We start from the raw sequence: 14291 nt of genomic DNA on the forward strand, positions 1-14291 counted from the left end.
GAGCTGGCAACTCTGTGCTGTCCACCTGAGACAGGGCCAGTCCACCTCAGTGCATCCCGGTCTATCCCAGCTCCCCCAGAAAAGATTCAGGAGCAGCTGGATGAGGTGCATCAGCACTCGGCAGCTTTTGCTCCTCTATTCCTTGGAATCCAGGGTTCATCTACGGCACCACACAGCCCCTCAGCTGGCAGTGACATGTAGGAGCATAGCTGCTGGTACCCAGGCAGGCAAAGAGGCTTTTGCTGCTTGTGATTCGGGAGGAGGAGGGCAGCTTGCGTTTGGTTATCAAGCAGCATCCTGAGGACAGGAAGGAGGTTGTCAGAAATGTAGTTATCCTCTGTGAGCTTTTCAGCAAAATAAAAAAAAAGTAACCTTTATCATGTGAAAATCTCTGTTATGTGAAAGCAACAGCTTTCTATTTTCATCAGGCTGTAATGATTTACTTGCAAGGAAAGAAAAAAGCTGGATCTTCATTAAAGTTTTCTTTTTCTCCCCTGAAACTTTCAACCAGCTGTGCACAGACCTGACAGTAAACTGCTATTCTTGTTTGTTATCGTCTTAAAAAAAAAAAAAAAAGTGCATTCCTCATCAAAATCACACCTACCCAGTGTGCTGAGATTTTTATTTATTTTTTCTTTCCCTTCTGTGTGTGTGGTTTTTATTATAACTCGCAGGCAACTGCTTAACATCAACAACAACAACGAAACTTTGGCAGAAGCCACCTCAAAGGATCCGTGTGCGAAATGTTCAATGAACTTCCTAGCTACCAATAATTCCAGTTGGCTGCTTTTCCTTGAGCTGCATCCTCCCGGCGTCGGGGTGTGGAAGTGGTCAGCACCCCATTGCTCGCGGGGGCTCCAGCAGCTGCACGAGGCTTCCCGGAGCAGCGGCTCTTTGGGAACGGGGGGAAGTGGGAGAAGTTGATTAGTTCCTTTCCTTTTTCTAAATGAAGCTACTTCTCACAAGTCTAAATATTTACTGCCGTTTCTGGACACACACACAAAAATTAATAAAACTATCTGTGGAGCGAGATTCTGATTCCCAATTATTTTGCCTTCGTGAAGTTAAAAAAAAAAATCTCAACTTTGTTTGTGCATTCTTATTGCAAACACAATGCCAACAATGGCTAAATAGACAGCATAATAAATAGCACCACAATGCCGACATAAAGGCCTTTCTGGTACTGCATACAAAATATAAACTGTGCCATGCCATTATTATTCCGGAGCCCTTGCTGAAACAGTGCAGTTGAAATTCCACCCCCAATGTGCACCTAATCAGCCATTCAGAGCCCCTTAATGACTTGTCAGTTCTTTGCCCTGCCATTTTCTGTCCAATTAATTCTTTTATTGTGCACCGGATAAAGGAAGACAAAGGCCTTCCATGCAATAATGAATCATTAAAATTCAGCAGCTCCTCTCTTGTGCTCTTGGCTCCTCACCAGCAATTCAGGCTGTTTCACATTCGTTATGTGTGTGGTGGTTAAAATTCACTCTACCTCAAACAAGACCTTTCAAAATGCTTAACCCTTTCCTGGGTGAAGACCTCCATCACTACATTGGGAATTTAGACACACACACACAAAAAAAAAAAAAAAAAAAAAAAAAAAGGAGGAGGAGGGGGATGAGCGAGGGGAGGAGAAAGGCAGGCAGAGGTATTTTGGGTAAATGTTTTAATATCACGTCTCTGACAGTCACAATATTGCCTGCGCACACATCCACAAACAAATACGGGGAGCAGGAGGCGATGCCAGCGTGCGGTGGGAGCAGGCGGGCTGCAGTGTCAGCGGCTGTGGGTGCCAGTGCCCCTGCTGGGAGTACCCCACCACCCACCCCAGGAGCACCCCGCCACTCAACCCGGGAGCACCCTGCCACTCACCCTGGGAGCATCCTGCCACCCACCCCAGGGGCACCCTGCCACCCACCCCGGGAGCATCCTTCCACCCACCCCAGGGGCACCCTGCCACCCACCCCAGGAGCACCCCACCACCCACCCTGGGAGCACCCCGCCACCCACCCCGGCAGCTTTGCATCACTTTCCCTAAACCAACACTGCCCCGGGAGCGGGCAGCAGAGGCAGGGAGGGACACCCTCTTATTTTGGATTAGGAGTGGCTTGTTTTTCATTCCTAATTGGTTTAAGATAAACTGAAAGAAGCCGGCTTTTAAACCTGAATAAGTGTGTCCAACTGGCTTTTTTTTTTTTTCCTTTTTTTTTTTTTTTTTTTTTTTCATGGGCTTCACTAAATCAGGTCAAAACCAACACTCCAGTTAAGCCAGTGACACACTGTGCATGGCTGAGCTCCGTGGCCATATGGGAGCAGCTTAATAGGGGTCAGCAGGAACGCGGCGGCTCCTCCGAGCACAGGGAGGGCAGAGCCCGCTCTCAGCAGCACCCACCATCTCCATCCAAGTGCCAAACCATTTCTGAGCCAGAGGCCCCGGGGTGGTGGCAGCAGCCACCTGGGCCACTGGTGGCTCCCATCCCACCACGGGCAGTGCCACTGGCAGGCTGCTGCAGAAGCCTGGAGTACGTTTATTTTTTGAACCCTATTAAAACTGTTTCCTTTTCAGTGCAGACTGCATGGTTTGATGGAAAGATGGTGCCTCTTGTTTCTCTCCTCAGGCAGTGAGGTTCTGCAAAAAATTGAACTCACTTTCCACCTACAGCCATAAAACCAGCTGCTGCTCCAGCTACTGAAATCTGCACTTCTCTGTGAACACTTGGCGGCAGAAACCCCGTAGCCCCGACCCCCGTGTGCTGCCTGGAGGGCTGCTCGTCCCCCAAACCCGTGCTTGCTGCCAGGGAGCAGCCCCTGCATCCCATCCCACCCCATCGCATCACCAGGGATTGCCCTGCAACCTCTGCGGCTCCGGTGCGGGCTGGCGTTGTAGGATGGCAGGAGAACGAAGCAATTTGTAATAAGCAGCATTTTCTGTGGTTTGGGCTCCGGGTGACTATTTTTAGCTCCTGCTGACTCATTTGGGAAATGGCTTCCCCTCCCCAAGCCTCATCCTTTGCCACTTGGTGCCATCCTTAATTCCTGTGTATAATATGCATAAAGTGAACTTAAAATGACACCACGCTGGCTCAGCTGGTGGTGGCGGAGGAGACGGGACCGGGACTGGACCAGGTCACCCTGGCTTCCACCCTCCTGTGCAGCTCCCCTTGCCTTGCTAATTAGGGTACCACGTCATGAACCCCCCAAAAAACGTGTGGACCCTCTGCAGGATCTCCCCAAGGAAGAGGGGCACGGTGGTGAGGATGCCTGTCCTGGGAGCTGGGGCTCCTCTATGCATCACTCACAGAACAGCCAAGAAGTTGAAGTGTAACTCCCCGCTTTCGCTCCCACCCCCCAGAAAGGGAGTTTGGAGCTCTTCCACTGGTGAATTCATGCTTCAGAATTTGTCTTCAGACTTAACAGAGCCCTAAATCAGTTGGATCCAACCTCATGCTCTTGGAGGCTGAAAATAGGGCAATATTGGAGTTAACATTTACAAATCTTTAAAAAAACTTAAAGCCTTTCCCAAGGGCTGCGTTCACCGTGGCATCTCCTCAGCTGGCCGAGCCTCATCCCAGCAGCTCCCACGGCCACCAAGCCTTTCCATGGGCTCACACACCACTGCTCCTGTTCCCAAAACCTCTCCAGCTCGGCAAGGCACCAGGGTCACTGCCCGCAGCACCTGGAAACAGCTTTTGCTGCCCTCCGGGTGCTTAAACACCCTGTACTCCAAACGGCACTCAGGTCTTTAGCTATTTTTATTTTCTGTTGAATTCTTTCTTGCCCCCAGATCACAGGCGACATGTAGCCAGGGGCTGCGAGCATCCTGCCTTGGCAGTGGGAAGATAAAAGTGGCAGAGGGAGGGGGCGGCCGCACATCTCTTTGCATCTCGTGGAGCCTTAGGCTGGAGATGCCAGGCAAGGACAGGCAGCCTGCAGCTGCTGCTTTCGGGATGGCCAGATCCCTGCATTCAGACCCTGGGGGTCCCGTGGGGAGCAGCCCTGTGTGGCGAGGGCTGGAGAGCCCCCCGGGAAGGCTGTTCCATACCCCTGCTCCCGTGACCCCACATCACGCAGCATTGCGGAGCTGGGGGTTGGCTCCGGCGAGCCCAGCTGGGAAAAGCAGACACCCCAAGGCGGTCAGCCTGGAGCCGGGGAGCAGGGCTAGACCCACACAGGACTTTATTAAAGCTGAACACTGTCACAGAAATGCCATTTCAGAATTTCTTTGCCATAAACCTCATACCCCACTGTAAAAAATGTGTAACAAAAGTTGGTATCACTCCAGGAAAAATTATAATAAGGAGGATGGGAAGGGACTTTTTCTTTTTCCACCATGCAGAGGGAATGTGGATACGGTCTATAAAATTAATTTCCTCTTTCTTACTAAACAGTACCTTCTGAGCAATTCAGATAAATAGCGACATTCATTATTCTCTGCACCAAAAATAAAAAAGAGGAACTTTTATCGTTTGTGTATTCCTGCAATTATCTTGAGAACCCCTTTTTGTTGACAGCCAGGGGTCAAAAGCCGGTCTTGGTTTCACCTGATCTCATTGACTTCTGCAGAGACATTCCAGATTCACGCCAACACAAGAGCCATCAGAGCCGAGCTTGGGACACACAATGATGCCATTCACATCAGGAAGACGCTTGGCTCATGGAAAATCACTTCTCTTTCTGTAGGCGATATCTACACATGAAATGGAAGAAAGGGATAGTGCATGAAAATGCATTTATACAAACAGCATTAGTTTCAAATCAAAATGCTCTTCTCTGACTATAAACTGTGCTCCCAATCAGTGTTTTTCTCCTAGGGAAAAGAAATGGGAGACTCCTATGTTTAAGTGTCAATCTAGGCATGGGGAATGAACTTCTGATGCTCTTAGAAATTTCCAGCGCACCCTCAAGCCTAAGTCACTGGATTGTTCAGGCCAGCGCTTTTTACCTGCCCATCACCTCCTCAAACATCCATTTTGTAATGACTTTGAATTTTACTCCACAGCAAACATGCAGCAAGCATCCCCAGCTCTGAGAGCAATAAAAACCCCAGGCTGAATGTCACCATTCAGCATTAGCTGTTGCAAGGGGAGCTGCTTCCAGGCGCTGCGGAGGGGTCTCTGAGGCTCACATCATGGCTCGCACCTACTGAATGCAATAGATCTACAGCACGTTGTTTCTGCAAACATTAGTAAAAGCTACCTTGATTTTGCAAAGCTTATAAAAAGCAAACGTAAGTACAGCCAAAAAAGAACAGGTTTAAAATCTACATATTTTGGCTGCCCGTTTCCTTGGTGCAGTTGCCAGGCGGGTGTGGGGACCCCCGGCCACCCAGGGCTCCCACAGCCCCCACGCAAGGAGAGACATCTCCACACAGACACCCCCAGCTCCTGGTCCTGCCAGGGACAGTGCACCCACAGGATGTCACCCTGCGGCAGGGAGCCACAGCTGGCGCGGTACACTGGGAGAGGAGGGAGGAGAGAGGGAAGAGCTTGGTGATGTTCCCCAAGCCTGTGACTGGAACCCATCCTGCCGGGTGCACAGATCCCATCACACGCTCCCATGAGCCAGAGATGCTTTGCTGTGATTTTTAGTTTTGCTATTTTGGGTGATTTACAATATCATTGCATACAGATGTTTCAAAGATTAATCCAGGGATCAGTGAAGGCACTGTAAGCTTTGATATTAAACACCAAGAAAGCAAAGTGAAGCACTCACGTCCCACCTCACCTTTTTTCCCCTTTTTTCCCCCAAAGCGTGTGCCTTTGGAGAGGAAACCCTACCTCAACATGCAGAAGAGGCAAAGCCAAAACACATCTATTTTTCAAGGACGAATTAGGATTAAGGCTTGAAATTTGCATTGTCACTGGAGGAAGGAGGAAAGGGGAAAGCAAGTCTCCTCTGAAAGTTATTCTGCAGCTTTGGCGCGGAGTGTAATAAAGTCATTTTGCCAGCAGTTTTGTAAATGAGCGCAGAGAAAATGGTGTCCAGTTACAGACGCTCTGGCAAGATAGCTCTTGGCAGATACTGCAAACAGCAAATTTGCTTTGGGACTCTGTTCTTCAGACTTTGTTAATGTTCTTGAGCTTCATTAATTGTCATCACATTTATTTTCCTCGTGTTAAAACATTTTCCACAGCGCTGCCCTGCAAGCAAGTCCTGAGCGCGTTCCTCAAGCCAGGGCGGCTGAACTGCCCTAATCCAAACCCTTTCCTTCCAGTTAGGGTCCAGTCTGAAAATCTTGCACCAGTTCATCTGAACTGGTGAGACCAAACTGCAACTCAGTTTATATAAGAAAAAAAAACAAAACAAAACAAAAAACAACACAAATATAACTATTATAATGACTGTATTTAAAAAAAAAAAAAGACCACTCCATGCAACATATAATTTTGTTGCTATCATAATTAAGAGGTATTTACAAGGGTTCACCAACCAGAAAACAGAATTTGCTACTGTAAAATTCCTACGTGCTGTACAGAATAAAATGAACTCTGTCTAAAACCACGCAGTCTGACCTTGCAAACCCTTACTCATGTGAGCAGTCTCAATGAAATCCTGTGAAATGCTTGGGATTACAGGCATGGAAATACACTTCTTGAAGTAAAAAAAGAATTTTTTTTTAAATCTCACAATAAGACACCATTTAAGTACCAGGAAAGGGAGCAAGGGGGAAAAAAAAACAAACCACACCAGAAACAAAAAAAAACCCAAAACAACCAAAACCCAAGACATTAGGAGAACAAAAAACCTTGGTCAAAATATTTTATTCTGAATAGCCTGTCTCCTTCAAAGCTGTTCTCCACATTAATTTTCATCACAGAAATAGGCTCAAACAAAAAGAAAACATAACACGTACTTGATAAAAAGCAATTTTTAATTTTATCAAATTGATCTGTACAAAAGTTAGCATTGCTTAGTCAGAAGCTAGTGAAGAGAACAGATAAGTAACAGCCAAAGTCTTTCAAACTTTATACAGAAAAATAGATTGCATAAAAATGAGTTTTCTGTATTTTCCCCCACCCCCACGTCCCCAAAAGGAAATATGCAAAAAATATTTTTTAGAAAAAGAGTAGGAAACGTAGAAAAGGTAAAAAGATGATAACCTCTGAAATGTGATTTTAGATTTACAAAGTTTTTAAAGGCACAAGTTACGATAAAATAGATGGTTATTATATGCTCAGCATACAATGGAAGAAGTAGAAATATATCAATGAAATATTAGTCTAAAACTAAGTACCTAAAAATTTTTTAAGTGGAGAAGGTTTTAGTTTCACAGCTTGATGGATGATATCTGGTCCCTAGAAGCCAAAATTAAAGCAGAAGTTGATAATTTCTCATTAAATTACATCTTCCTATAAAGTAGTCCTGGTTCTGAAAGTGTACAAAGACTCTGCAATGCCTTAAACCCAATTTTAACGCCCAAAAGCAGGCAGCCAGAAAAAAATGCCTGCTCCTTTTTGCAATCATTTTAGCCTCCCAATTTAATTAGCAACTTTCCCCCCCCACTTGTTATTTCACATTCCCGTTTGAGTTTCCTGTTGGTGACCAGGTCTGCGATGGGCAGATTTGTTCAGTCCCTCTCTCAAACACGACTGCTGCAGCGGCTCAAAATGAAAAAAACCCAAAAACCAACAAAAATCTATAGACTCGTAACACCATTTTATTGTATCATCTCCACTATTTTTATGCTCCCTCCCCCATCTTTAAAAATCTTTTAAAATTCTACTTTTTGCACAAAATTACTTCATTAATTAAAAGACAAAATAATACAGAACATAAATACATATTTAACAGATTTAAAAAAAAAAAACCAAAAACACTTTAAGCTTAAAAAAAAAAAACAAAACCAAAAATGTTAATTACAGCCAAACCTTGCTTAGAAGAACTCTTGACTAAAAAAACAAACACTTCAGACATTTAATTGGTTGGTCCCACCAGACTCGTTTGTTCCCACAAGATTGTTACACGGAATAGCCGTGTTTTCTGGTTTCATCCGTGTTGGTCCGAGTGAGTTCTTGCCCTCAAGGTTGGTCCGTTCCTCACATTGCAATAGACCCTTAAAGTCTCAAACAGCTTTATTTTCTTCTCCCCCCCCGTCCCACCCCCCTGCTCCGCTTTTGCACTTGTCAACTTCCACGACGAGTAAGTTCAGTTCAGTCCTCACAGAGGAGTCAAATGGTTTTGTCCTTCATTTATTCAAAAGGAATCGCCGGTCCTTTGTTTTTTTGTTTGTGGGTGGGTTTTTTTTCGTCTGTTTTATTTTTTAATTATTTTTTAATTTTTTTTTTTAAATTGTATTAATTAAAGAAAAATAGAGCTCTGTCCTTTTGGAGAGTTTTGAAGCAAGGGGACATCCAGTCGCAACGAGCAGAGTTCCCAGTGGCTCAGGAGGCACTTCGGAAACTATCGCGGCACTCCACGCTCTTCGTCTTCATTCCTTCATTAGTGCATATGTTGGGGAAGCCCTCGGGGGCTCCATGCATCCTTTAAGGCCTTGTCAGGGTTGTATAGACCGGCTGGTCCCAGTTAGCGGTGGGGCTGTGGGCCGGCGGGATGGACAAGCCGTTGAGGATGGGCGTCGCATAGGGACGGCGGGAGGAGTGGAAATAGGGATACTGGTAAATGCTGGAGGGGTAGCCAGGGTAGGGGTTGTAGTAGTTGGAGCTCTGGAGGTCCGTGTAGTCGCATTGGGAGCTGGAGAAGGAGGCGGCGGCCGTAGCGGTGGAGGCGGTGGTGGCACAAGCCTGGGCACTGTAGGAGCCGTAGTCTGAGTGCGCAGGGGAGCCGTGGGACTGGTCGCTGTAGTGGCTGGGGCTCAGCTGCTCCGTTTTGATGTGGGGCCTCTGCTGGCCCGAATCAGCGGACGATGGTGACGCCGAGGCCGGGCTTTTGTGAGTCCAGACCTGGTTGGTCCCACCAGTGCCTGTGGCCGAGTGGGAGTAGGACGCGCCATAGGAGCCGGCGGCAGCACTGGGGCCATGGTCGGCCGGCATGGCAGCATGGCCATTGAGCGGCAGGTACTGGTCGAACTCGTGTACGTCGAAGGTCTCCATGTTGTTGATGACCTCGCTGCTCAGCTCCGAGATGTCCACGTTGCTGAAGTCGATGTTCTGGCGGCCGCTCTCCACGAGGCGGCGGCCCTCGTGCTTCAGCTCCTGCTTGCTGCCATGGTGGAGGTCAGTTTTGGGGGTGGTGGGTGGGGTGGGTGGCCCATGGGTCTGCCCTGGGGATGAAGGGACAGCAAGGCTTTAACAAGAACAGCCACAAAACACCCAACTCCTTCAAGGACAACTAAGGGAATATACTTTTCTCCCTCCTCTTATTGCAAGAGGGGAAGGGGGATTTTAATCTATGGCCCCGTGTTGGAGGTGGCTGATGTCCCCCTGCGACCATGCCAGGGACCATGTCCTTGGCTGGGGTAACCACCGGCATGGGTGACAGCTCGCAGGGGGGAGGAGAAGCAAGGAAGCGCACAGCGCCCATCAGAATTGCCCTGGGCCACGACAGGACACCCCCAGCTGCACAAACTCCCCCTTGCCTGGGAAGCAGAACCAGGGGTGGGTTCGGAGGGACCCACTCAGCCTCTCCCCACTGGGAAGCCTGGAGCCCGCTCGGCTCTCCCGGAGGCAGAGAAGCTGTCCCGGCAGAGCGGGCTGGGATCCCCAGCCAGGCTGGGCGAGAGCACAGACGCGTCTGAAGCTGCAGGACGTTCGCAATCCTCCTGGAATCTGTCAACACGCGCCCTGTGCCAATTCACAGCGCAGCCGAGAAGTGGGGAGCTTCGGGGGGGAAGCTGCATCTCCAGGACCCGCTCCCCCAGGCATCCTTCGTGTGGCCAACAGATTATTAACCCTTGTTAGCTCACAATTAAATCTCCCCACTCCCGGGCCAGCTGGGATCCCTGTGCTTTGGGGATTTCCTATCACACAGTCGGCTCTATAAGCCTTTACTAAAGAAAACCATGGCCACGTTCACAACCTGGTGCAAAACCACAGCTCTTGGGCAATGACTCCTGCTTTCGGATAGTCCCAATCCCACTGATACTCATCCCAGCGGCAAACGAGCCCGTGCCCGCCAGCAGGCTCATGTCCCAAACCAACGCACCCAGGACCCGGTTTTTTTTGCCCGCAGGGGCCCTTTACCTGTGTGATCACTGTGATGGTGGGAATCGGCCATGCCGCCCAGCCCACTGTCCGCCTTGTAGATCTGTGTGCCTGCATGGTGGCTGAGTTCAGCTCCAGAGTCGGAGTCACTCTGCCCAGCTTTTACACTTTTCCTCCTCCGTGGCTGGTATTTATAATCCGGGTGATCCTTTTTGTGCTGGACCCTGAGCCGCTCAGCTTCTTCCACAAAGGGACGTTTCTCATTTTCACTTAACAGACTGGTTTGGGATGGATTTATTATGAAAAAAAAAAAAAAAAAAAAAAAAAAAAAGAGAGAAAAAGTATCCAAAATTACTATCTTTTCCTTAGAAGTTTTCAGCCTATTTTCAGAGCCACACATCCCCATTTCCCATACACTGATTTGAGCAAATTAATTACAGAACAAATTTGCTGGGGGGGGGGGGGGGGGGGGGGGGGGGGGAAGCTAAACTATGTTGTGAAAATGTATTAAAATACCAACTACAGAGGTGCAAAAAAACCCCAACCACTACAGATAACAATAACTGGGCAAAACAAAATCCCCCTGCCCCATTTTAAATGCCTTTGCCAAATATTATTCCTACATTTGTCCTACAAATGCCACCCCCTCACCGCGACAAACAACGCTGCTCATTTCCAGCTTTGTTTAGGGCTTACAAAGAAACCACAAAGGCAACAGCAATGGGATTATTTCTCTCAAAACTCTCCCCCGACCAGACCTCTCTTTGCAAACTCTTGGAGAGCCTCAAACCGCAGCAGGAGCATCACTGGCCCAAGCAGGCAGGAAAGATGCAAGTTTGGTACAGCCAGACACGACCAAATATCCCACACGGTAAAAGGTGGCTTGTCCCAGAGCCTTGGAAAGCAGAGCGCACTCAGATGTCGCCCAGAAAAAAGAAAGTTTGCATCGGTGGGCAGCACTCAGCATGCAAGCACACAGATAAGAAGGCAAATTAGAAAGCAGATGGAAATAACTGCTAAGGATTGGCTTGTTTGGTTTTGTAGCTTGTTAAGAGACAAGCCAGCCAGCCAAGGAAAAAAAAAGAAACTTTTAGAAAAACCCATTGTAAAAGAAGCGATTTTAAAAAGTCTGAGTCTCCTGGGGACATGGGAAGCCCTGGCCGGGAGAGGAAAGGGCCCAGGCAGCACATCTGGGTGATGGAGCAGGGAAAACCCACGCGCAAGGGAGCGCTGGGACAGGACCCATCGGCTGCACCCGTGGGTGCCCAGGCCCCTGTGTGGGGAATTTCTTTATTTTTCTTTTCAGAGCAGACACCAGCATGTCCTTTGCAGCATGCTGACACACTCCGGGGGATTTCTGCACTTCGGCTTCAAATGCTGCAAGAATCCCCCGTAGGCACAGGCGGCCGAAAAAATAAATAACCTTTAAAAAAAAAAAATGAAAAGGAGAGATTTCAAGCAGCGATAGGAGGGGGGAGCGCAGCGCAAGGCAAAGCACCGGTCGCCCCCCGGGGATGGGGGGTCCGTGCGCGCCCCCACGCCCCCAGCCCGGCGCGGCGCGGGGGATGCGCGGCCCGTGGACTCACCGCCAGAGCTTGCCCAGGGTCTTGCTGAGCTCGGCGTTGTGCAGATGCGGGTACTGGTCGGCCAGCTTCCTGCGGGCGGCCTGCGCCCACACCATGAAGGCGTTCATGGGCCGCTTGACGTGCGGCTTGGCCTTCAGCGATCCGTTGCCGCGGACGGGCATGGGCACCAGGCTCCAGTCGTAGCCCTTCAGCACCTGCGAGACGGCGTCGCGGATGCAGGCGGGGAAGCGCTCGTCCACCTCGGCCGCGTCCACCTTGGCACCCAGCGCGGCGGCGCCGGGGGGGCGCGGGGCGGGCGCGGGGGCGCAGCCCAGACCCTCGGAGCCGGCGGGGGACAGCGGCGAGTCCGAGTCCGAGTCCACGTGGGACATGGAGCTGGTGGTGCCCGCGGGGCTGCACGGAGCCTCCAGCGCTTTGTCGTGCTCCTCGGTCATGTTGAGCATTGGTGGCCACGGGAGAGGCGGCTGGGGGGAAAGGGGGCGAGGGGCAGAGCCGTCCCGAGGGCGAGGAGGTGCCCGGGCGGAGCGGCGGCGGCCACGCACCCCCTCCGCGGGCGCCCGAATAACGAGAAAAAAAATAATAAAAAAAAATAATCTAGAAGAATAAAAATAAAAGACACAAACGCGCAAAAAAATCAGGCGAAAAAAACCCCAACAATAACAGAAAAAAATTAAAAGCCACCCAAAACCAGTCCTGCTGCCGTGCGGCGCCCCGCTCCGCGCCCGGCCCGCGCCGCGCTCCTCGTCCAGTGCGAACCCCGGCCCCTGGCAACAAGTTACTTTAAGGAGAGGGCAGGCGGCTCCTCCTCCGGTGCCGCTCCCCATTGGCGGAGCGGGAATCTCATTTACATAAGGGGCGGGGTGTCCCACTGCCCGCCCGTCGCCGCTGCGCTCCGCCGGCCGGACCCGCTGCTGCCGGGAGGTCCCGCTGCCCCGCGGGCTGCTGCGGACCGGGGCTGGTGGCTGCGGGCTCCTCGCTCGCCTTTACCGCTGTGAATTGCCTGGGGGTTTCACCTACTGATGGGGACACTCCTCTCACTCCCGACGGTGTTCTGTACCCCTGGTGTGCGGAGAGAGCCCCCCATCTTAGCGGGAGGGGAGCCGGTGCGGGACGGCCCGGCGCTCGGCGGTGGGATGCCCAGCCCCGGTTCCCAGCCCCGCGGGACGGCCCGGCGCTCGGCGGTGGGATGCCCAGCCCCGGTTCCCAGCCCCGCGGGACGGCCCGGCGCTCGGCGGTGGGATGCCCAGCCCCGGTTCCCAGCCCCGCGGGACGGCCCGGCGCTCGGCGGTGGGATGCCCAGCCCGGTTCCCAGCCCCGCGGCGCGTTAAAGCAGCGCGGAGCGGCGCCGGGACGGGGCGGCGGCAGCAGCCGTCTCCTAGGGCTCCGATGCGGCGGGATGCACCGAGCCGTCCGTGCCCCGGGGACAGCTGTTTCCGTTGTAAGCCCCATTTACCGAGGGGGGTTCCTGGGGTGGTCGGTGCGTGGCAAGAAGCACCGGTGCGTCCCGGTTGCGAGCGGGGCCGGAGCTGCCCGTGTGCCGGTGCAGCCCTCCGGTAGCCGAGCCCCGGACCGCCGTGCGCTCCCCGCACCCCCGAGCGCATCGCTTTTCCCCGCTTTCTTCAACGGGCAAATAAAGGCGGAAAGCGGCGAATTGCTGGGAAGAACCGAAACGAGCCCCTCGCCTCTCCCCGCACCTTCTCACGGCCGTCGGGCCCCGGGCCCCTCCCCGGGAGGGCAGAGCCGGGGCTGCCCCGGCCACGTCCCGCCCGGCGCCGGCGGCTCCGCAGCGCCCGGAGGAGGATGCGGCACCTCGGGGTGAGCCTTTGGGGTGGGGGGCTGGAGGGGGTTACCCCCAGAATCTCCCCCATTAACCCCGGCTGCGGGAAACCCCCGGTGCCGGCCGAGCGCCCCGGGCCCCTCAGCAACAAAAACACCCTTCTTAAAAGCTCTCCCTGCTCGACCCAGAGAGCTGCCCCTCTCCAAGCGAGCCCTCGAGCCCTGGTTTTGCAGCGTTTATTTGGAGCATTTGATTCTAATTATCTGCGGAATCCAGCCTTCTAATTGCGACTGGGGAAAAAAAAAAAAAAAAGTAACTCCCCAAATTCCAGCTTTATCCACTGCTTCCCCCCTCAGCCCTGCTACCCCCTCGGGAAAAGAGGGTCAAGTACAAGATTTACAGGGGGTGAAAACAGAAATTGTGTGAGTGCTTCAAGTATTCCAGCATTTAAAAAGTAACAGGAACGGGGTGGTTTTGAGAGCATTTTGTTTAATTACTGCAATGTATAATCACCTTGAAATAAAGCGTACACTTTGAATTTAAATGTAATGCTGTTTAAATGTGCATGAATACCTGTCTGCCTTCTATATGAAAAAGAATATATTCTGTTAAAGTGCCAAGCAGGATCTTATTTTCTTTAAAAATTCTCTCCTTATTAGTAATTTCTCAAGATTTCAGCTTTCAGTTTGCAGAGTCACAAAGTGAGTTACCTTTGGACAACGTTTTTAAAAGACAATTTTACAAAGTGTCTTTAAAAAAATATATTGTCTTTGAAGCTCAGGGCATACTGTATGTGTTGAACTTGCAAGCAAGAAACAACTG

At 51.0% G+C, this 14291-nt stretch overlaps 1 protein-coding gene across 1 annotated transcript; it reads right to left on the minus strand.

The window, feature by feature from the left end:
- Nucleotides 1-6859: 6859 nt before the first annotated feature.
- Nucleotides 6860-12433, minus strand: SOX8 (SRY-box transcription factor 8). Its single transcript, XM_056338425.1, has 3 exons — nt 11693-12433; nt 10146-10384; nt 6860-9226 (listed from the first exon to the last, which is right to left on the minus strand). Exons 1-3 carry the CDS (start codon nt 12133-12135, stop codon nt 8490-8492), a joined length of 1419 nt encoding a protein of 472 aa, XP_056194400.1. The 5' UTR covers nt 12136-12433; the 3' UTR covers nt 6860-8489.
- Between the last annotated feature and the right edge of the window lie 1858 nt (nt 12434-14291).

Source organism: Falco biarmicus, chromosome 4 (assembly GCF_023638135.1).
Source record: "Falco biarmicus isolate bFalBia1 chromosome 4, bFalBia1.pri, whole genome shotgun sequence".
NCBI lineage: Eukaryota > Metazoa > Chordata > Aves > Falconiformes > Falconidae > Falco > Falco biarmicus.

Coding starts and splice junctions, on each gene's coding strand:
- SOX8 (XM_056338425.1), bottom strand. CDS start 12,135: ATGCTCAACATGACCGAGGAGCACGACAAAGCGCTGGAGGCTCCGTGC. Junction 10,385..11,692: donor ACCCTGGGCAAGCTCTGGCG/GTGAGTCCACGG, acceptor ATCCCAAACCAG/TCTGTTAAGTGAAAATGAGA. Junction 9,227..10,145: donor CCATCACAGTGATCACACAG/GTAAAGGGCCCC, acceptor CTTCATCCCCAG/GGCAGACCCATGGGCCACCC.